The 22,403-nt window shown below is 34.8% G+C and overlaps 2 protein-coding genes and 1 pseudogene across 2 annotated transcripts; 1 reads left to right on the top strand and 2 right to left on the bottom strand.

Annotated features, from left to right (window-relative positions):
* Positions 1-384: 384 nt before the first annotated feature.
* Positions 385-7,401, top strand: LOC133872641 (aspartyl protease family protein 1-like; annotated as a pseudogene).
* Positions 7,402-8,147: 746 nt separating this feature from the next.
* LOC133872640 (beta-fructofuranosidase, insoluble isoenzyme 1-like) lies at positions 8,148-9,247 on the bottom strand. The gene is made up of 4 exons (XM_062310219.1): positions 9,215-9,247; positions 8,659-8,897; positions 8,418-8,511; positions 8,148-8,331 (listed from the first exon to the last, which is right to left on the bottom strand). The coding sequence occupies exons 1-4, from the start codon at positions 9,245-9,247 to the stop codon at positions 8,152-8,154; spliced, it is 546 nt and encodes a 181-aa protein (XP_062166203.1). The 3' UTR covers positions 8,148-8,151.
* Positions 9,248-19,518: 10,271 nt separating this feature from the next.
* Positions 19,519-22,168, bottom strand: LOC133873840 (pentatricopeptide repeat-containing protein At2g33760-like). Its single transcript, XM_062311620.1, has one exon. The coding sequence runs from the start codon at positions 21,906-21,908 to the stop codon at positions 20,004-20,006; it is 1,905 nt and encodes a 634-aa protein (XP_062167604.1). The 5' UTR covers positions 21,909-22,168; the 3' UTR covers positions 19,519-20,003.
* Between the last annotated feature and the right edge of the window lie 235 nt (positions 22,169-22,403).

Below are 22,403 nucleotides of genomic sequence, written 5' to 3'. Positions count from 1 at the left end.
CGAGTATGTCTCGTTTAATATTCAAGCATATTATTATGTTCACGAATGGCTTATTTATTATTCGTCCCGATATCGAATCGAGTTTAATCGAGTCAAGCCGAGTCGAATTCACAAGTAGCCATGGGCTCATCTAACACACCTAACGAGGTGTGTTCTATCAAAAAAGAAAAGAAAAGAAGAAACGAGAGAAGTCGAGAAGAGAGGAAACGTATAGAGAGAGAGAGAGAGAGAGAGAGAGAGAACAGGGGGGGAGCTATGCGCTCAGCACTGTGTGGTAGTGTTGGTGCGTTGGTGGCCACCGCGACATGTGGTGACAGTGGGCCACTATCTTTGGCCTAGGGGAGTGTCGACGTGCCGTCACTGCAGTGGATCGACGGGGTGAGCATGAATCCGAGGAAGGTTGTTGGTGGGTCTTCAGTGCTGGCTTTGGTGGCGTGGCCACTGCTGGGTGGTCATCGGTCATGGAGCATGTCAGAGTAGCCGTCTCTCACGCAAACGGATCCTCTACATCTCAAATGAAATTGAGAGGAGCCGGTTAGTAATAAAACAAGGGGTAAAATTGGCTAAAAAGTTGAAATGACAATTTTACTCCTTATTTTATAACTAACCGGTCCTCTCAATTTCATTTGAAATGGAGAGGATCATATTCCGTCTCTCGCGGTCACATGCCTTTGTGTGGTAGTTTTGTGTTGATTGGGTGTATGAGAAGTTTTTTATTTTTGTTTTTAATTTAAAATTTTCAAAACTCCAATCGAGCTCGGCTTGGCTCGAGCTCGATTGGAGTCTCAACTAAGTTTTCGACAAGCCGAATTCGAACATAAATTCCAAACTCGGCTCGAGCTCGAACCTCCCTAATAATTTATTTGAGCCGAGTTCGATAGCCCCAAGCTCAGCTTGGCTCGATTACAACCCTAGTCTTAAAACTAAGCAAAGCAAAGGAATGCGCAGGAATTAAAGTATGTCCACTAGTCTTATTGTTATGTGAATTATAAGCCTGATCAGACATAGGGCGTCCAAGAGCGGTACTACATTTAGAAAGGATTGGGATCTCCGGCAGCTTGTTGTCAAAGGATTACTAGTAATTTGGGTAGCAAATTGTGAGACAACTCATGTATGACTCACATATCCAAATAAATTTTGAATTGTCCAACTATTTATCCATATAGTTGGGCCCTATATAGACTATCTCACAATTAGTGCCCAAATTGTTAGCAAATTGAGTTTAAAATTATTGTAAATCCCTATCCAGGCAGAACACCCAAAAACACTCATTCAAGAGAGCTCATCTCTCTTGCCCAGGAGAGTTTGTATGGCAAAACTTTTTAGGATAATTACACCATTGGTCCCTAGGGTATGTCATAATTACAAATCACTCCCTATGGTTTAAAAAGTTAATGAAGGCCCTTGTGGTAAATTATAATTACAAATAGATCCTTAGAGTCAAATTCTGTTAAATTTTTTTACAGATTCTGTTAAATGCCACGTCAGCGCCACACCAAACCAATAAAGCGGAGACACGTGTCTATCTTAATAAAAAAAATAGAAATTTATTAAAAAATAAATAAATAAACTTATTTTCTTTTAAAAAAATCAAATTAAAAAAAAAAAAAAAAAAAACAAACAAACAAAAAGAAAAAAGAAAGGGTGGCTTGGCCACCCCCGGCCACCTTTAAGGGTGGTCGCGGCCTCCCCAGAGGTTGGATGGCCACCCTTAGAAGTTCCAAGGGTGGCTGCGCGCCACCTCTGGCGGCCACTGGGGGTGGCGCGCGACCACCCCTTTGGTTTTTTGTTTTTTGTTTTTTTTTAAATTAGTTTTTTTTAATAAATTTATTTTTTTATTAAAATAGACACGTGTCGCCATCTTATTGGTTTGATGTGGCTTTGACGTGGTGTTTAACAGAATCTGTCAAAAAATTTAACTTAATTTAACTCCAATGATCGATTTGTAATTATAGTTTACCACAATGACTTCTCATGAACTTTTTAAACTATAGGGAGTGATTTGTAATTATGACATACCTTAGGAACCAATTGTTCAATTATCCCAAACTTTTTAGAGGGAGCCTTTTGTTTTTGTTTTTGTTCAAAAATCATTTGATTTGATATAATTAAGATGAAAGTAATTTTGAATATTTTGTAAATATTTTGTATTTTGAATTGTTTGTTAATGTTTTTATTTTTATTTTTGGTAAAAAACACCAGCTTGATTTTCTCTTATGAGCACCGACTTGAGGCAGCTCCTCCCTCCTCCTTCCTTTTCCCGTCTCTCTCTCTTCTCCTTTTGTTTTTTGTTTTTTGTTTTTCTGCAATTTAGAAGCCAAATTTACTTCGTACGTGTCCCTCCCTTCTGCCACCCACGCCCCACCCTTTCAAATTCACCGGCCTCCACCACATCCAACGACCTCCCTCGCTCCTCCTATCAACATTGCAAATTTGTAAGGATCCCTTCTTTTTATTTTTTATTTTTTTTTTATCATATCGTAAGAAAACTGTTGTGACAAAACTTGTCAGCCTTAAGGCTACAGTCGACCTCCACTAAAACTATATATACCAAGACGTACGAGTGGCAACAAATATGCACGCTTTCCAATTAGGTTTCACAGTTAAGCATGCACGTTGTCTCACGTGGTTAGGACTAGGGGTTTATGTACATTTTTAAGTATGTTATGTCTTTAGTTTAGGGGTTTTAAAACTCGTAGCTTAAAATCGTAGGTTTTTAAAAAGGTATTCTTTGCCTGCAATTTTAAAATGTGAAATTTTCATGTTTTTCATATTTAATTATTTATTATTGAAGATGGAAAATATAAGCTCAGAGCGTGTCCCTTAATGAACAATTTTGGATTTTCCCTCAATTTTCTTGTTGAACAAACGGGGGATGAAGGTTTTATTGGGTTCTTCATCATGTCACTTCTCTACTGACTATTTCTTCTTATTTTCTTGGTGTTTCAGTTTGCATTATGCCATTGTTTCAGTGGGGACACCAAGTTTATCATTTTTGGTGGCATTAGACACAGGCAGTGATTTGTTCTGGCTACCATGTGATTGTAAGAAAGATGGTTGCTTTAGTAGCTTCCAGTTCTCATCTCGATAGGTATGTTATTAACATTTGATTTTAATATTTGTTTATTTATTTATTTATCTTCTTAGAACCGATAGTCTTTAATAAATCATTTTATTGCTTAAACTGCTATGCAGATTTTTTTTTTTTTTTTTTTTTTTTTTTTAACTTCTATTCGACAGGGCTATGTGTTACTATAGTATTGCAGTCATGCTTAAAAACTGTCATCTAGACCTTCCATTAATTTTTTGAATCTATCATTATCAAGCATCTTTGTAGAATGAGAGTTTGTAGATGAAGGGGAAAGGGGTGATTGGCCTTGCCACATCGACAAAGTGAAATAAAAGTATGGTGTATAGCTTTACTTTGAAAAATGCTAAAACTACACTTTTATTCTACTTTGTTGATGTGGCATTGTCGATCAACCATTGTTAAAAAAATAAAATCAAGGGTTAATTGACAGTATAACATCAGCAAAGTGGAATAACAGTGTGGTGTATAGCATTACTCATTTTGAAATCATAAACAATTGTGCATCCTGGGCTCCTGGCAATAGCCGCCAATGTTTTTCTTTGCCACGCTCAACAAATTCTACCAATGCATGGTAATAACATCCAGAAACGTTGGTGAAGTGCAAATTGACTATAATGTTATATCTGATCCATAGAATTGTTATTTTTGGACTGGACTTATGTTTTCCATGTATTTAGTTGTTTTATGGATTGGTGGTGAAAGAAACTTTAGTCAAGTCCTGAATTCCTTGAGAATTACTTACTTAATCCTTTTATCCAGCAGGTACTACTCCTTAACATCTACAGCCCTAATAATTCATCAACAAGTGAAATAGTTTCCTGCAACAACAGCTTTTGCAAACATCGTCAATGCCCTTCAGCAAGCAGTGATTGTCCTTACGAAGTTGACTAGTTGAGTATCTTTCTAATAACACTTCATCTACTGGGATCTTGGTGGAGGATGTTTTGCACTTAATTACAGATGATGATCAGCTAAGTGCTGTGAACACTCCGATTACTTTTGGGTAGGCTATATTTCATTGCATTGCTAACAAAAATTTTGGGGTAAATATTTGAAACCTCCTATGCGGTTTTGGGATATGATATATGGCAAAAAACCCATTAGGTACTACACAGGCAGATTTTCAAGTGAACACGGTAACGATTTTATATCTCTAGTGATATCAATTTTAAAATAACTTGATTAAAATGAAAGAATTGTCAGTTAAAATGACAAAAGATCTGGAAAAGCAGATATTTTTGCAAATTATGTTGATGATGAAATCTGGAATTTGGTATGGCTTTTCTCCTCCTCATGTAGGAATTATTATTTATGAGGATGTTCGAGGTGTTGTTTTACCTCGGTTTTAAACCTCTAGAGGGGTCAGTGATATCACCAAAAACATTTCTGAGTTTGCTAGCATTACTTTTTCATTCCTTGAAGCTGCTTCTTGTTTTTAACCTGGTGGTCAGATTTGTTCAGCAAATTATCTTGAATTTTTGGCCCTTGTGATCAAACATGTTACTCTGTTGCAGTTGTGGTCAAAGCCAGACTGGTGCTTTTTTGGAGGGTTTAACACCAAACGGTCTATTTGGGCTTGGTATGGATGATGTATCTGTTCCTAGCACCTTAGCAAGAAATGGGCTAGCTTTGAATTCTTTTTCCATGTGTTTTGGACCTGGTGGGCTGGGGAGAATCACTTTTGGAAATAATGGCAGCTCAGGCCAAAAAGAAACACCATTCAATGTTAAGCATTCGCAGTAAGTTGTCACTTCGTGATATTCAAAATGATGATGGGAAAGTTTGTTTAGTTTGACAAAAAGACTATCTTTGACCGAAATCCCATGCTACTTGTACTGATTTTGCCCTTTGGAACTTGTTATCAGTCCAACTTATAACATCAGCATCACTCAAATAACTGTGGGAAGAAATTCTTCTGAGCTGGGGCTCAATGTAATCTTTGACTCTGGTACATCGTTTACAAGCCTAACCGACCCAGCTTATACTTTCATTTCTGAGAGTGTAAGTGCTTTAAATAACGTGTTTCATGATCTCGTTGGGAGTTCCATTTTATAGCATATGAATATCTATGATATATGTTGTTGTGCAGTTCAATTCCCAGGTCCAAGAAAAGCGGCATTCATCTGATTCCCAAATCCCATTTGAATACTGTTATGACTTCAGGTTATCTATATCTATTCCTATTTTGTATTAGTTTTCCCCTTCCAACTCTGGGGTATTGACTTCCATTTTATTTACAGTCCAACTCAAGACAGATATGAAGGTCCTGTTGTGAATCTGACAATGAAAGGTGGAGACCATTATTTTATCACTAATCCAACACACTTGGTCTACATTGAGGTGTGGTCTCACTTCTAGTGCTTTAATTTTCCTCTTCCTGCTTGAGTTATGCTAAAATTGACGTTGTGGTCTTCAGGGAGAATATGTTGTGTATTGTCTGGGTCTTCTCAAAATTGAAAAGATGAACATCATAGGACGTGAGTATCTCCTTATCTGTCACTTTGCTTATTTGCTGAGAAAGAACAACCATGCTCATTTTAAAACCTGTTTGTATTGTTGAAGTTGCATTTTCATGTTTTCCTGTAATTTTGGAGTTTTGAATTGTGTATTCATTCCTCAATAAGGCGACAATCAGAAGTACTATATTGTTGTGGAAGACCTACATAATCTTGCTCTGGTTGCAACTTTGTTGATGACAAAGTCTGAAGTTTTATAAAAAAACAGAGAAGTGCTGGAATCATTTTTGTGTTTTGGAGATTAAGATTATATAAGTTTGGGATTGATGAAAGTAGTTTCTTAGGATAGGGGAAAGGGAAGGGGTATTTGTAGCTTTTAGGTGAACAGGCCAGATGTTACAGTCCTCTTAGGATTAGAAGTTCATTACATACCATGTCTCTATAGTCTTTTGTTGAGTAGTGTTTTAGTGGGTCTCAAGTATTTCAGTTTAGTAGAGTTAGTAGCTGTCGAATAAAGGTCATCTTCCAATATGTCCCGGTGCAATTACAAGTAGGAGTCTTTGATAGTAAGTTATTTCATATTAGGAGTCTTATTGTTGGATGCAAGTCTATTTAAAATCCAAACTTTAGAGAAGTTTATTTCCAAATTTATGTTTGAAGGAGGTTCAAGTTTCCTCTAAAAACCTACCCAAATTATCTCGTTACGGACTTGATATTTAGGTTCATAACATCAGATCAACAAAGTTGGCTCATCTTGTGTGCATTTGGTGTAGCAAATTAGAATTTGAAAACCATTACTATATTCACCCTTCTAAGTCGGTTAGCCCCCTTCTAAAGCCTAAAAGAAATAAAATGCGGAATAATAAAATAAGATAGACAAGAAATTTTACGTGGTTCGGTCAATGACCTACGTCCACAGGATAAAGCCCTAAGGCTACATTATACTCTTATTGCTTGGTTAATTTACAATACAAATGATCCCTATTTATAGGGATATAGAGAATACAAAATGGTATGTAAGGAGAATATAATCAAATCAGAATTGAATGTATTCAAATCTGATTTGATTATAATCAATTACAATTAATGATGATTAATTTAAATCCTACAATATATGGAGAGTACCGTAATATACAGTATCAATATATTCTCTAACACTTCCTAGTTAAACCTACATTTCCACTCCATGATGGCCAAAAATCAGTATGCCAAGACACCTCTTCAATTGTCTGTAATTTAAAGATACAAAGTATGTATTGAGATTATTAATGCGAGGGTTCAAATAAATGGAGGATGGTCATAGTTGGCAGCACTCCATGTTTTGAATTAGACATTGAATTTCAATGTGAATTTCCTTGGCTCCATATATCACTGAATTGAAATTGTCATTTACATCATGAATTTATTTATTTTCATCCAGAAAACTTCATGACTGGTTATCACATAGTTTTTGATCGCCAGAGGATGGTATTGGGTTGGAAGGACTCTAACTGTGAGTGCAGTTTCACCTTGCATTTCTTTTAAGAATGAATTTCAGTGTGAAGTTATTTCTTCTCATGATAATTTCTTCAAGCGGTTATAATGAGACTTGGTGTCCTTAGGTTACGACGACAGGAATTCGAACACTCTAGCTGTCAGCCCATCACACTCTCCTGCCGCTTCCCCTGCTCTTGCCGTCAATCCTGAAGCCACCAAAAGGAGTGGAAGCAGTTCTATTATACCTGTGGCAGCTCCATCCAGTCATTCACCCAAGTTGAAGTCTTTTACCTACGCACTCACAGTGCTTCTTGTTTCGTATTTTGCCATTGTTTGATCATGCTTTCTATTTATTGGGGCTTTCTCAACCCGTGTCATATATATATATATATATATATATATATATATATATATATATATATATATTGCTTTCTATTTATTGGGGCTTTCTCAACACGTCATATATATATTGATTTGCATTGTATCTTAGGTCATCACAGAACAAATTGGAATCTTCTTTTTTTTTTTCTTTTTTTCTTTTTTTTTTTCAAACAATGAGAATCGGAAGCATTGTTGGCTACCTATTTTTTGGTGTTTGGTAGCATTAATTTGGACATGGGGGTTGTAAATAATAATTTTTCTTTTTAACGTATAAGCAGAAACCATAAGGTATAGAGCTCTTACCATACACTTCAAGTTTAAATTTTGAGATTTTGCAGCATTTGTTAAAAAGAAAGAGAGGTTTTTTTCTTTATGTTATTATTCTCCTTTTTGGATAAAAGTGAGAATTTAGTGAATTGAGACTTTGGGTTTGAGTGGTTTTCTCACCCTGTTACTCTGTTGTACTCATCTTTTGATAGTAGATTTTCTCCAGGATTGCCTCCGCAGTAGACGTATCTCATATTGAATGAACCACTTAAATCTTTGTGTCGTATGTGATTGCTTATCTTTGTTATTCTTTGTTCTTCTTATTTTTCGCATCTCATGGATATTAGGAAATAGGACATATTCCAAACAAAAACATATGTAAACAACATCCACAAAATTGGCATGTAAAAACCATTAACCATTAACCATTAATGATTCTTAATTATTCCATATATAAGGTTATACTTGCACTTCTCTCCCTCATTTCAGTTGTGCATTTTTCATGCTCCATGCATTGAGACTCTCTATGGTTACAGTTTCTGTCCCGTTGTTGAATGCATACAAGTGAGCATTATTGAAGACTGCTAGTTTAGGATAAACCCTCGATGTGATGCATGTTTTTCCTCCAGCTCCAAAACTTTCCACAACGGAATGATCAATCTGCGTTATACATGTACAATTGAAACATTCAGAGAGAGAGAGATCAGAGAGAGATTTTAATGAATATGTTTATATAAAGGGCTTACCAAACTCCTAAGAGAAAGCTTCCCATCTGCTAAATCTATGTCTACAAAGCCTGCAAAAGAAGGTTTATATAGTCCACTCTTCTTCAAAGAGGAACTATATATATATATATATATATATATATATATATACAAGAATCAAATTAAAACGAAGCCAAAAGGGTGAGAATTAGAACGGAAAACAAAGAAATCTATACTAATATTCTATGCCAATTAATTAAGCAGCTTAACCAATTACACAAACCTTCTTGCATCAGAGCACAGGAGAACTACATGCTTATTTGGAGCTTTGAAAACTCTAAAGAAGACAGGAGTATATTCCTCTAGATGTTTTGAAGACAGTGTCAACAGCCCAAAAGGCCCAACCCCACCTTCAATGTTTGAACCCTTTAGGCCACAGAGATCTTGTGCGTTTACCCAGCTAGGATCAAATTTCTCGGTATTGTCCAAACTCGGCAACAAAAAGGTAACTTCAACATCGGCCTGTGGAAAACATCAGGAATATTAATACATATATATATATATATATATATATATATATATATATATATATATATATATATATATATACTAGAAATGAATTATTTTGAAGTTGAATAATGTATATGTGTACTTAATTATTGGTACGATTTTATTTCATCATGTAATAAAAATGCAAAATCAAAGATATATTAGCACGTACGTAATTACCTGGGCAGCAGTTATTCCTTTGACTTCAATATGTTCTCCCTTTTTGACTTGTTGATTGCTTATCTGAACTTCCCTCCAAGAGTTTCTAATTCCTTAATAGGCCATTGCACCAATTGTTTCCTATTCCTGTCAAGCCACGCCATCCTCGGAATAGTCTGAAACAATTAACATAAAATATCGTTAGTTTCTGTAAGTAAATATGTCAGCATGCAATGGGGAGGAAACATTTATTTTATATCAATTAAATATTCTTTTTTTACATTTATTTTATTCTTTTTCTATCTTTCCTATATCAATTAAATATATCTTTTTTATATTAAAGTAATACATAGAGAATGTACAGTGTCCATGTATATTTAGGGAATCACTATACATTCTCAAGGCTCTCATGTATATTTAAGGCATCTGCTATGAGATGTTTTTTGGAGTTTTTCATGAAATTTTATCTAAATATAGGAAAGAGAACCAATATAGAGAATCTATTGCTAGTGCTTTAATAGCACTAGCGGCAAATATCCAACCATTTGTCTTATATTTAGGGAATAAAATTACTTTTTACTTCTCTGTAAAAAAAAAACACCCCACAATAAATTCCCTTACACTTCCCTATATCAATTAAATCTTATTTTGTTACTCTTATTTTATTCTTTTTCTCTCTTTTCTACTTTTTTCTCTCTTCCCTATATCAATTAAATATACTTGTTTTTTATATTAAAATAATATATAGGGAATGTACAGTGCCCATATATATTTTGGGAATCGTCGTACATTCCCAAGGCCCTAATGTATATTTAAGGCATTTATTGTAAGAGGTTTTTTGGAGTTTTTCATGAAATTTTTCCTAAACATAGGAAAATGAACCAATATAGAGAATCTATTGATAGTGCTTTTAAAAAAGGTTATGTTCCCTAAATTTTAAGAAAAATTTCCCGAAAATCACAAAAAACATTCCACAGCAACTTTCCTATATTTTTCTGTTCCTAAGAAATGCTAGTGCTTCTCAATGTTGGGCCATTCATTTGTTTATTCTAAAAAATATACATTTTCTCTCTGAACAGAAATTTCCTACAATCTGGTTTGTAGGAAATTTCTTACAACCCACATATAAAATTGACATGTGTTCTTTAAAATACTCCACAATAGCTTTCATTTACATTTTCCTTTATCAATAAAATATTGCTTTTTAACTTTTACTTTAATTTTTTATTCATTTCTTTTATGGGAATTTGGAAATGCTTTATTTCTTAAATTTTTATTCTCAAAAGTAATTCCAAATGATGTGTTATCATCCTATGAGATGATGACACATTTCTCAAAACGATAGATCACATGAAATTGTGACACATTAATTTGGGATGAGTAGAAAATTTGAGATTTTCTACTAATGAAATTGTAGCGCACATTATTTGATCTAATTCCTTCCGGCCAGTATACTTTTCCTCTTTCTGATCTCTCTCATGTTGCAAAGAAGTGGCCATGGTGATTTGAGTTTGGACGAAAAAGAAGAAGAAGAGACCGATGAAAAAAAATAATGAAGAAGAAGAAAGGAGTGGGGCTGCGTGGAAATGCATGAGAGGAAAGAGTGTTTTTTTTAATGATTAAAATAAGCTAAGGGAATTGGGGACGCTGCAGCATTCTCGATGAACAGAAAAATATATGAAAACTGGCGTGGATGATTTTTTTGTGACTTTTTTAAAAAAGAAAAATTAAAATTTAAAAAACATAATTTTTATAGTGAAGCTGCTGGGAATGCTCTATTAAATGTGTTCCGTAAAAAAAAAAGGAAAAAAACATCTTTAGTAGTGATTAAATAGTGATTGTTAAAGGTTTTTTTTCTTTTTGACACACTGTGAACGATAAAGAAAAAAAATTATTGGAGTAAATAAAATTTTCAGGACAAAATCCAGCTGCAAATTAGAAAAGAGTTTGACTTGATTGAGTCGAAGTTTATTTATTAGAAAATGCTAAATGTACAATTCTTTTTGTACAACTTCAATACAATTCAATCACAATGAAGTGGGTCTTATTCCATTATGTCATAATGGAGTTGTATCAAAGTTATGATGCTGTTATACCCAATCATGTCCCTTATTTATTAGACATAAGACACCCTTATGTCTTATCTTTGCTTTGTGTGTCAGGAGGGAGAAGAAATATTTCTTCTCATTTAGCCACAGCCACACACGTGGCTGTGGCATTATCATCCAATTCTATATTTTTATAATATATGAAATTATTTGCATAATCCAATTCTAGAGTTTTTTAAATAAATTAATTTTTTTTAGATAAATTATGAACTTAAATGAAAATTTTAGAACTAAAAACAGCTATATAAGTTAGATGATTTCTTTTATTATATTCTAATTCAGTAATTTAGACACTATATTTTTGTAAAATATTGTCAAAAATAAATTAATATAAAATACTAATTAAATAATTTAGTTAATTGTGCATCTATTTCTTCAATTATTAGAGTACTTCAAAGTAACGTGATCGACAAACTGCATATTTTATTTTTATTTTATTATTATAATTTGAAATTGTTAGTTTCTTCAATTTAAAATCTTATTACACAAATATATAATACATATTACTTTAATATATATGCATATTTAACATTACAATGTAATCATATATGTTTAATCATTTTTTCTTTTAACAAGTGAAGTTTAACATATGAAATATTTTAATTGAAATTGAGTAAACTGTGACTATTTTTACTAATAAATTACCAATTATTCTAAAAGTTCAACCTTGAAGAAAATGGTAACATATTAACTAATAAATGTAATATATGCACTAGTAAATAGTAACTAGTAGTCTAGTACTAACATATAGCAGCCGACCCTATACTTCATCCCTCATAAAATAGATCTGAGAGGAGGAGGGAGCAGATCTGCTCCCTCCTCCTCTCATTTTTCCTTTCTACTCTCCGCTCCTACCCTCCCTCTTCCATTCTGGTTTTTTCTTTTGTTTGTAAGTGTTCTCCTACTTGATCAGCAATTTTGGTCTCTCCGCTATGCATCCGTCCATCTACCTTCGTGTTGTGCTGTACATCTCCTCCCTGGCCGCTGCTGCTATTTGCTAGTTGTGTTTTTTCTTTGAATAAGAGTTTTCTTCTTTTTAGATCTGCCTTCATGGGCGATCTATGGGATGAAAATTAGTTAGATGTGAGGAGTTATCTCTCACGGCCTGGATAGTTCGGTGTAAGGGGTTATCTCTCACGACTGGTTTAAATAAATTTTTAGGATATTTGGATACCCTTAGGTTAGATCTAGTCTACACTGAGCATATATGCTCTTTAACTATTTTTGTACATGGGTTAGCAAAATATGAAAGTCATAGATAACACTTTATTGTAAGAATTTTGTTTGTATCTATGAATTTGTAACCTCATAGCATGTGGCTATGATTTTACATACATTTATGCTTTGTAATGTAAGAGCTTTATGCTCGTGATCTTTTATCAATTAAATACTCAGATATTTCGCTTAAAAAAAAGTACTGACATATTAACGATGTAAATTATAACTACTAACATATAAGTCTGACATATTATAATTATTAACTAATAAATAGTAACATATTAACAAGTAACATATAAGTCTAACATATTATAGTTGTTAACTACTACCATTATTAACTAATAAAGTGTCACATATTGACTAGTAACATAATATCTAATAGTATAGTATTAGTACTAACATATAAATGGTTTACATGATAACTTGTAACATGTAAATTTAACATATTATAATTAGTAACTATAAACATATAAGTCTAAAATGTTATAAATATTAACTATAATGTATGTCATACATGATTATGTAAGTAACTAATACTAATATATTATATATAACTATAGTATAAATATATAATATGTAACTATATAATGCATATTATATAGTATAATATATAACTTTTGTCTATAGGTAACAATATGTTATTATATAGAACTAGAGAGTAGAAGCCTATTTTTAGGTGTGTATGTATATGTGTTATATTTATAAAACCTATTTTTATGCATATATATTAATAAATATGTCTATATATAAATATATACGAGCGAGCTAACGATTCGAGCCGAACGAGTCCAGTCAAATTTATACAAGCCGAGCTCACGAGCTTTATCCGAGTCGAGTTTATACGAGTATGTCTCGTTTAATTTCAAGCATATTATTGTGTTCACGAACAGCTCATTTATTATTCGACCCGATACCGAATCAAGTTTAACTGAGCCAAGCCGAGTCGAATTCACGAGCAGCCATGGGCTCATCTAACACACCTAACAAGGTGTGTTCTGTCAAAAAAGAAAAGAAAAGAAGAAACACGAGAAGTCGTGAAGAAAGGAAACGTAGAGAGAGAGAGAGAGAGAGAGAGAGAGAGAGAGCTCTGCTCTCATCTCTGTGTGGTAGTGTTGGTGCGTTGGTGCATTGGTGGCCACCGCGATGTGCGGTGGCAGTTGGCCGCTATCTTTGGCCTAGGGGAGTGTCGGCGTGCCGTCACTGCAGTGGATCGACGGGGTGAGCATGAATCCGAGAAAGGTTGTTGGTGGGTCTTCGGTGCTGGCTTTGGTGGCGTGGCCACTGATGGGTGGTCTTCAGCCATGGAGCATGTCAGGGTAAACATCTCTCGCGCAAACGGATCCTCTCCATTTCATTTGAAATGGAGAGGATCCTATTCCGTCTCTCACAGTCACAGGCCTTTGTGTGGTGGTTTTGTGCTGATTGGGTGTATGAGAAGTTTTTTATTTTTGTTTTTAATTTAAAATTTTCAAAACTCCAATTGAGCTCAGCTCAGCTCGAGCTCGATTGGAGTCTCAACTAGGTTGTCGACAAGCCGAATTCGAATATAAATTCTAAACTCAGCTCGAGCTCGAACGGAGTTCGAACTCCCTAATAATGTATTCGAGCCGAGTCCGGCAGCCCCAAGCTCGGTTTGGCTTGAATACAACCCTAGTTTAAAAACTAAACAAAGCAAAGGAATGGGTAGGAATTAAAGTATGTCCGCTAGTCTTATTGTTATGTGAATTATAAGCCTGACCAGACATAGGGCGTCCAAGAGCGGTACTACATTTATAAAGGATTGGGATTTCCGACAACTTGCTGTCAAAGGATTACTAGTAATTTGGGTAGCAAATTGTGAGACAACTCATGTATGACTCACGTATCCAAAAAAAATTTAGATTGTCCAACTATTTATCCATACAGTTGGGTCCTATATAGACTATCTCACTATTAGTACCCAAATTATTAGCAATTTGAGCATAAAATTATTGAAAATCCCTATCCAGGCAGAACACCCAAAAACACTCATTCAAGAGAGCTCATCTCGCTTGCCCAGGAGAGTTTGTTTGGCAAAACTTTTTGGAATAATTGCACCATTGGTTCCTGGGGTATGCCTTAATTACAAATTACTCCCTATGGTTTAAAACGTTCATGGGAGATCCTTGTGGTAAACTATAATTACAAATCGATCATTGTAGTCAAATTTCGTTAAAATTTTTGACAAATTCTGTTAAATGTCACGTCAGCGCCACATCAAACCAATAAGATTGCGACACGTGTCCATATTAATAAAAAAATATAAATTTATTAATAAATAAACTTTTTTTAAAATTAAAAAAAAAAAAAAAAAAAAAAAAAAAAAAAAAAAAAAAACAAAAAAGAAGGCATGGCTGGCCTCCCCAAAGGTTGGATGGCCACCCTTAGAAGGTCCAGGGGTGGCCCGAAGGCCACCCCCAGGCCACTGGGGGTGGTGCGCAGCCACCCCCAAAGGAGTGGCCGGGGCCCCTTTGGTTTTTTGTTTTTTGTTTTTTGAATTTTTTTTTAAAAAAATAGTTTATTTATTTTTTAATAAATTTATATTTTTTATTAAGATAGACACGTGTCGCCATCTTATTGGTTTGATGTGGCGATGACGTGGCATTTAAAAGAATCTGTCAAAAAAATTAACGGAATTTGACTCTATGGATCGATTTGTAATTATAGTTTACCACAGGACCTCCAATGAACTTTTTAAACCATAAGGAGTTATTTGTAATTATGTCATACCTCAGGAATTAATTGTGCAATTATGCCAAACTTTTTAAAGGGAGCCTTTTTTTAAAAAAAAAAAAAAAAAAAATCGTTTGATTTGATATAATTAAGATGAAAGTAATTTTAAATATTTTGTAAATATTTCGTATTTTGAATTGTTTGTTAATGTTTTTATTTTTTGGTAAAAAGCACCAGGTTGATTTTCTCTTATAAGCACCGACTTGAGGCAGCTCCTCCCTCCTTCCTTTTCCCCTCTCTCTCTCTCTCTCTCTCTCACCTTTTGTTTTTTGTTTTTTGTTTTTCTACAATTTTGAAGCCAAATTTACCACGTCTCCCTCCCTTCTGCGTACACGCCACCCTTTCAAATTCACCAGCCTCCACCACATCCAACAACCTTTGTCACTCCCCCCACCCTATCAACATTAATTGAAAATTTGCAAGAATCCAATTTTATTTTATTTTATTTTATTTTAATTTTTTTTTATCATATTGTAAGAAAACTGTTGTGACAAAACTTGTCAGCCTTAAGGCCACAGTTGACCTCTACTAAAATTAACCATATATACCAAGACGTACGAGTGGCAACAAATATGCACGCTCTCCAATTAGGATTCTCAGTTAAGGATGCACGCTGTCTCATGTGGTTAGGACTAGGGGTTTATGTACATTTTTAAGTAGGGGATAACTTCAATCAGGTGGTAGCAAAAATTAAAAGGTTTTTGCCCTCTAATGAGAGACTGATACGTAAGCATCAAACAAAAAAAAGTATATGTTAGCATAATCTAGCAAAAACATTCAATCTAAACCCTCCTTTCACTCTTTAATCTTAAAAAATAATAAATAAAAAAAAAAAAATCTATCGTAGGCACCACCCACCCAGATGCCGCCTGCCGCCACTACTCGATGCCGGACACCCACCCGAAAAGCCCACAACAACCGCCGAGAAGTTTCCAGGTCTTGCCGGGAAAAGCCCACAACACCACTAATATGCCGGGAAGCCGGGAAATTTCCAAATCTCGCTGGCTTCATCAACTTCAAACGTCGCCAGAGACCAAAAATAAAAAAAAAAGTTTAAAGTCAAGCAACCCAGAAACACTAGAACCAAAATGGACATGAAAGTACATGATTATCTCAAAACAGAGAAATCAAAAAAAAAAAAAAAAAAAAAAAAAAAAAAAAAAACTTTCAGATTATTCTGGGGAACTTTTAGTTGTGGAAACTTTTATGGGTTTTGTCGGAATTGTTTCTAATTGGTGGCGATTTGTTTCAAAAAGGAAACAGAATTTACAAATCGCAAAGCAAAGGGATAACTTGTTTAAAACCCGGAAACTTGTTGCACAAATACTTGCAGATGGATAACTCAAACCGCCCGTGTGGGCTATTCATCGTGCTCTCCGGTGATCTGTGATTGACAGGAGCGTTTCCGGCCGCTTTTCCGGCGGTCTGTGGTGTGGCTATTGGGATCTGGTGTTCGGCAGTTCTGTTGGGTTGGTCGGCTGTCGATTGGAGGTTGTGTAGTGCTGTTGGCTGAATCTTGTCGTTGGGAGGAGTGGCGGAACGGCGGTAGCGGCGGCGTCGAAGGTTGGCAGTGGGAGGGTTTTTTTTCTGTTATTTTTTTTTTTCAAGCCAAAAGAGTTAAAGAAGGAAATTTAGATCCAGTGTTTTTACAACATTTGCATTTTTTGTTATAGGCTGATGTGTTAATCTCTCATTGGAGGGCATAAAACCCTTGATTTTTGTCCCAACCTGACAGAAGTTGAACTTTTTTAAGTATGTTATGTCTTTAGTTTAAGGGTTTTAAAACTCGTGGTTTAAAATAGTAAGTTTTTAAAAACGTATTTTTTGCCTGCGATTTTAAACGTTAATTTTTCATGTTTTTCAACTACTATCCTTTTTTTCAACGGCACTCTTAAATGGAACATTCTTTACAATTTTGTTTAAAAATGATCTTTGGCCTACAAAATCGCATAACCAAATACACTCTAAAGTTCTTATATTTTAAAAATATTTAGAGACTATTTTCAGGATTTGTCCATAGATAAAGCTAAGAGTAATGTTAGATAAATGATATTTTGCCACTTAAAGGCACAACTGTTAACACAATTTTTATTTTTATTTTATTAGAAAAAAAAAAAAAAACACACACACACACACACACAAAACCAGAACCCAACTCATTTATATGATTTTGTGATTTTTTGTTTAATAAAAAATAAAATAAAAAAGTCAATAATTGTGTCGTTGGGTGGCAACATATAACATTTCGTAATATTATATATACTTTATAGTAAATTCACAACACAATCATATTATGTTAACGTGGCACGGGCTGGTAACCTTTAAATTGTTTTTTTATTTAATAATGACTAAGTTAAATGTTACAGATCCATGTCACATTTGAATAATGTGATTGTAGTATGAATGCTGTGCGAAAAATAGCATTTCTCAAAAGGTGTTAGAAATATATCTGCCGACAATCATTCAAACCAATGCCTGAAGGATTCAAACACTGCAGCCACAACTCCAATTTGTATCTCTTAATAATATACTGTAACACATTTGTTAATAAATAGAAAGCCTTTACGATTAGGAAAAAAAAAAAAAAAAATAGAATGTCTTTGCCAATCTTAATCTATCTCTTCATACCCATTTTACATCAAATGACATCGTATATTTCAAGTTATTTTTTATGTTAGTCACTTTAAAAAAAAAAAAAAATTATTTAAAACACTTAAAATGAGTGTAAAGAAATGCATTACTTTTACCAATAACCAAATTGTTATTCTTCATCCGCAAGTGATTTCTTTATAATTTAATTTAAAAACAACAGAGAATATGTAATTCAAGATTTATTAAATTTTATTTACAAACTGCAGTGGTTACTAAGCTGTTTACATGTCATACCTTAACATAAGGTCTTTCAATGATAAGTTTAAAAGCAACATGACATTTAGGAGGACACAAGAAAAACTCTAATCCTTCTTATAACATTACTCTTATTTATGTAGTACAAGCATTACCATAAACGATTAGAGTTTTTATTTTTTCCATATTAAACTGATGAAAAATGCTAGCCATACATGCTTTTTACGTGGAATAGCTTAAGTGTTGATATGGCGGTGCGATGTAGCACTACCGCCATGTTGGTCCAAAGAAACCTTTTTAACGAGTTACTAAGGGGTGGCTGCAAACTCACTTCAAGTCACTCTCATGGGTGGCCGACCACCCTATTAGGGATAAAGAGGTAGTCAGTCAACCCCACCGAACCTCCAGAGACATCGAGAGTGGTCGCGACCACTAAATTTGGTGATTTTGTGGAAGAAAAAAATATTTTTATTTGCGCATAAAGACCGTACATAAAACGCAGGTGCAGGTAGCATTGTTATAATTTGATAAGGAGTATACTATGAAAAATGCTCGAGGCTTTTACTACAATCACCTTGAAGTATCTTAATGGTGAAAAAATTAAATAATAAAGTTTGATAAGTAAATTTAATTGTTTAGTGATTGATGTGGTGCTACCTAAACTGCATGTCATATCAATTTGTAAGAAATTTATAATAAAAATTGTAATTCTTCTATCTAACACTCTCGTACAATACACTTGATATTTGTCGAAAGGCCAATATTTTTTTAATTTAAAAAAAAAAAAAAAAAAAAAAAGATGAAAGAGAGATTTTTTTTCAACAATAACACCTGTACAAATCAGTAAATTACAAGCAGATTAAGCCACAAACCAATAAACCTTCACAAACTAGAAAACTAGTACGAGTTTATAATCTAGAAGGACGGAAAAGAATTTTTTTAAAAAAGAAAAAGAAAAAGAAAAAGAGGAGCTTACAAACGGAGAAACCAAAACACCCACTTGAGGAACAGAGCTGACAAAAGAGATACCAAACAACAGTATCACATCAAGTGACTTAGAATCCAACCATTTTTCCCTAATTATCAGCTTAATTTATGGGATACCCTACAAGCTTAAGTTGAGCCATGGAGGGCAGGAGCAGAACTACGTTGAGGCTTGGGGGGCTTTACATGTGTTCCCAATTTTTATTTTTATTTTAAATACCTCTATAATCATTTCAAAATCAAATTTTTACCCTCCAAAATCATTCCTCAACCCATTGGAATAAAAGGGTAACCTAAGCCCACCTTACATTCACCGCATGAATCTTTTTTAATGTATCATCTGGGGGTTAAAATGAACTGATTAAGAGTTAGGTAGCTTATAGCAAAATTAGCAAATATGAAACAGGTAATCGACCAATTTGAATCACAACTCAACAAAAAAAAAAATGAGAGAGTTCAGAATCAATAGGTAATATATAAATGTATCTATTAATTAATGTTGAAATCAGTACGTAACTTAGGGCAACTTTGCAGAAGAAATCATTAATCTCAAATCAGTAAATTTGAATAATTACAAAGTTAAATCCATATATATATAACGTTATTTCCCCTTGCCACTAAGAACCAAGATTTCCTTAGAAGAGAACAAGCATCTTGGGAATATCAAGTCTCCATCATTTGTTTTGTTACTATTAAGACACGTTTGGTACGTGGAATAACTATTTCATTAAAAAATTGAATAGCTTTCATTAGAAATGGAAGAAAGTTGAATAGAATAGCCTTGGTGTTAGAGTATGTAAGAATGGTTATTCCAAGACTATTTCATTCCACTTTGTTCTATTTTCAATGACAGCTATTCCATTTTATAATGGAATAGCCATTCTGCATACCAAACGTAACCTTAATCTTCTTCTTTGTGCCTACAAAATCTCTCGAAGGCTGTTGGCAATTAAAAATAGCACCCCTTCCGTGAAAGGATGGATGTTAGGAAGATATATTGAATTGAGGCCAGTTACCAATAATCTCCGCATGAGCAAACCCCCTCCTTGAAGTGGTGAAATCTATTGGCATCTCGAACAATGATCTCCCTCTGTGTAATAGCTGACACCAACTTACTGAATGTGTGGCAGTCACCACAAACCCTGAGATTTTTTGTAATCCTGATAGGGGTTCCCTCAGGTGTTGCGACAAGGCAGAAGGCAATTGCCAACTTCTCACTATGCGTGTACAAAATTCCTCGCTTAACTTCCTCCTCAACATCATGCAACACAAAATTTGTATCAGGGACATAACCAGCCAACTCCAACCTCTTACACAAACTTGTCAGCATGCCATAGATCTCTTGTGACTGGGGATGCGTCCTACAGCCAACACTAAATTGGTGAATTTTTTTATCCACCTCCACCCAAGTCCAACCAGGAACCTTTCTTAATCTCCTTTGCATCATAAGATCCCGGATCGTTGCCACATCTTTCCACCTTCCTGCTTTTGCATAAATATTTGAAAGCAACACATAGTGCCCTGGGTTTTGAGGCTGGAGCTCAAGAAGGGATTTTGCAGCCTGTTCAGCAAGGTCTATATGGCCATGGATTCTACATGCCCCAAGCAACGCACTCCAGAGCCTCTCATCTTTCTCAACTGTCATATTCTCAATCAGTTTGAAGGCCTCATCAAGTCTCCCTGCACGCCCTAAGAGATCAACTACACAAGTATAGTGCTTCACATCCGGTCTCACAGCATAATCATCCCACATCAAGGAGAACAATTGAAGACCATCTTCAATGAGACCGGCATGACTACAAGCATATAATAGTGAAACAAAAGTGATCCTGTTTGGTAATGTCCCACTGCTCAACATCATAGGGAGTAAAGCAAGAGCTTTCCTGCCTTGCCCATGATATCCGTAAGCTGCAATCATGGCACTCCATGAGATAACATTCTTTTCTTGCATTCTATCAAAGATATCCCTCGCATAATCAACATTCCCACACTTAGCATACATATCAATCATCGCAGTTCCCAAGATGACATCTAAGGAAAACTTATTCCTACGTATATAATCATGAATAAGTATAGCCTTATGCATGGCCCCCAATTTTGCACAAGCATAAACAACGGTCACCATGGCAACCTTATCTAGGACAACGCCTTCCTCTCTCATCTGATCAAACAAAACCAGCGACTTAGTAGCATTCCCACAGTCGGCATACATGCCAATCATCACCGTCCACGTCACAAGGTCCCTCGTTTGCATTTTAACAAACAATTGCCAAGCATCCTGAATTGCCCTACATTTTGCATACATATCCACAAGCGCAGCACAAACAAAATTATCCAACTCCAAATTATATTTCAAAGCGATTACATGAATCAGTCTACCCATTTGGAGGTCCGTTATATCCCTACAAGCCCTTATCACAGAAGGCATTGTATAATTATCCAGCCACACCCCACACCGAATAATCTCCCTAAATGTCCCAAAACAGTTGATATAATCACCAACTTTAGCAAACCCACCAACCATTACACTATTACTAACTGGGTTTCTCTTTCTCATCCCACCAAATAAGGAGTAAGCATCACCCAGAGCCTTATGCTGGACATATATGTAAAGGAGCTTATTAGCAACAATGAGGTTCTGGAGCAACCCATTCACAGCCACATGGGCATGAACTTGTCTAATCTGAAGTTTGTTTCTACACTTTAGCAGCCAAGAGATGCAAACTTTGGGCTCCAACTTCTGAGAAAAATAAGATTCTGGTGGTGGTTGTACCTGGGTATACGGATTTGTGCAATTTTGTTGATGAAAATAAGGGTTTATTGTTGCATCTGCCACTGCAGCAGCTGTAGAAGCTGACATGAAGCGAAGCCTTCCATTTTTTGTGAGCAGGAAGGTCTGGTTTTCAAGTTTGAACATAGGAGTATTGCTGGAAACGTTTACTACCGCTAACTATTCTTTCAAGAAAATAGAGGAAATTTAAGCACTCAACCACAACTTAAACCCCGAAACATCCACGCCGATTCCCCAAGTATTACAATTTACAAAGTACTAGAATTTTGTCAAGATCTCCGCCTATTTATCATGCAACTCGGCCACAAATGATAAGCATGAATTGTAGAGAAACAGAGAACAATGATGAGCAATAGTTGTAGAAAAACAAAGGAAAATTCGGTACAAGAATCTTTGGGACAACTTCACTTGTTCCTGAAGTTGGGGACCTAAATTTCAAAATTAGGGTATTTAATTTTCAAAACATCTCAATAGAAGGGTTATCTGTTAGAATTTGCTGTTAAATTTTGTCAAAATATCCAAAATACCCGTGTTTATTTTTTTAAAAAAAATGACAATTTTTCAAAGATTCAAGTATAAATATTTTTGTAAATTTCGTCAAATTCTAATCAACACCTAAAT

Source organism: Alnus glutinosa, chromosome 7 (assembly GCF_958979055.1).
Source record: "Alnus glutinosa chromosome 7, dhAlnGlut1.1, whole genome shotgun sequence".
Lineage (NCBI taxonomy): Eukaryota > Viridiplantae > Streptophyta > Magnoliopsida > Fagales > Betulaceae > Alnus > Alnus glutinosa.
The sequence above is the reverse complement of the archived record's forward strand: the minus strand, read 5'-3'. Positions and strand labels throughout refer to the sequence as shown.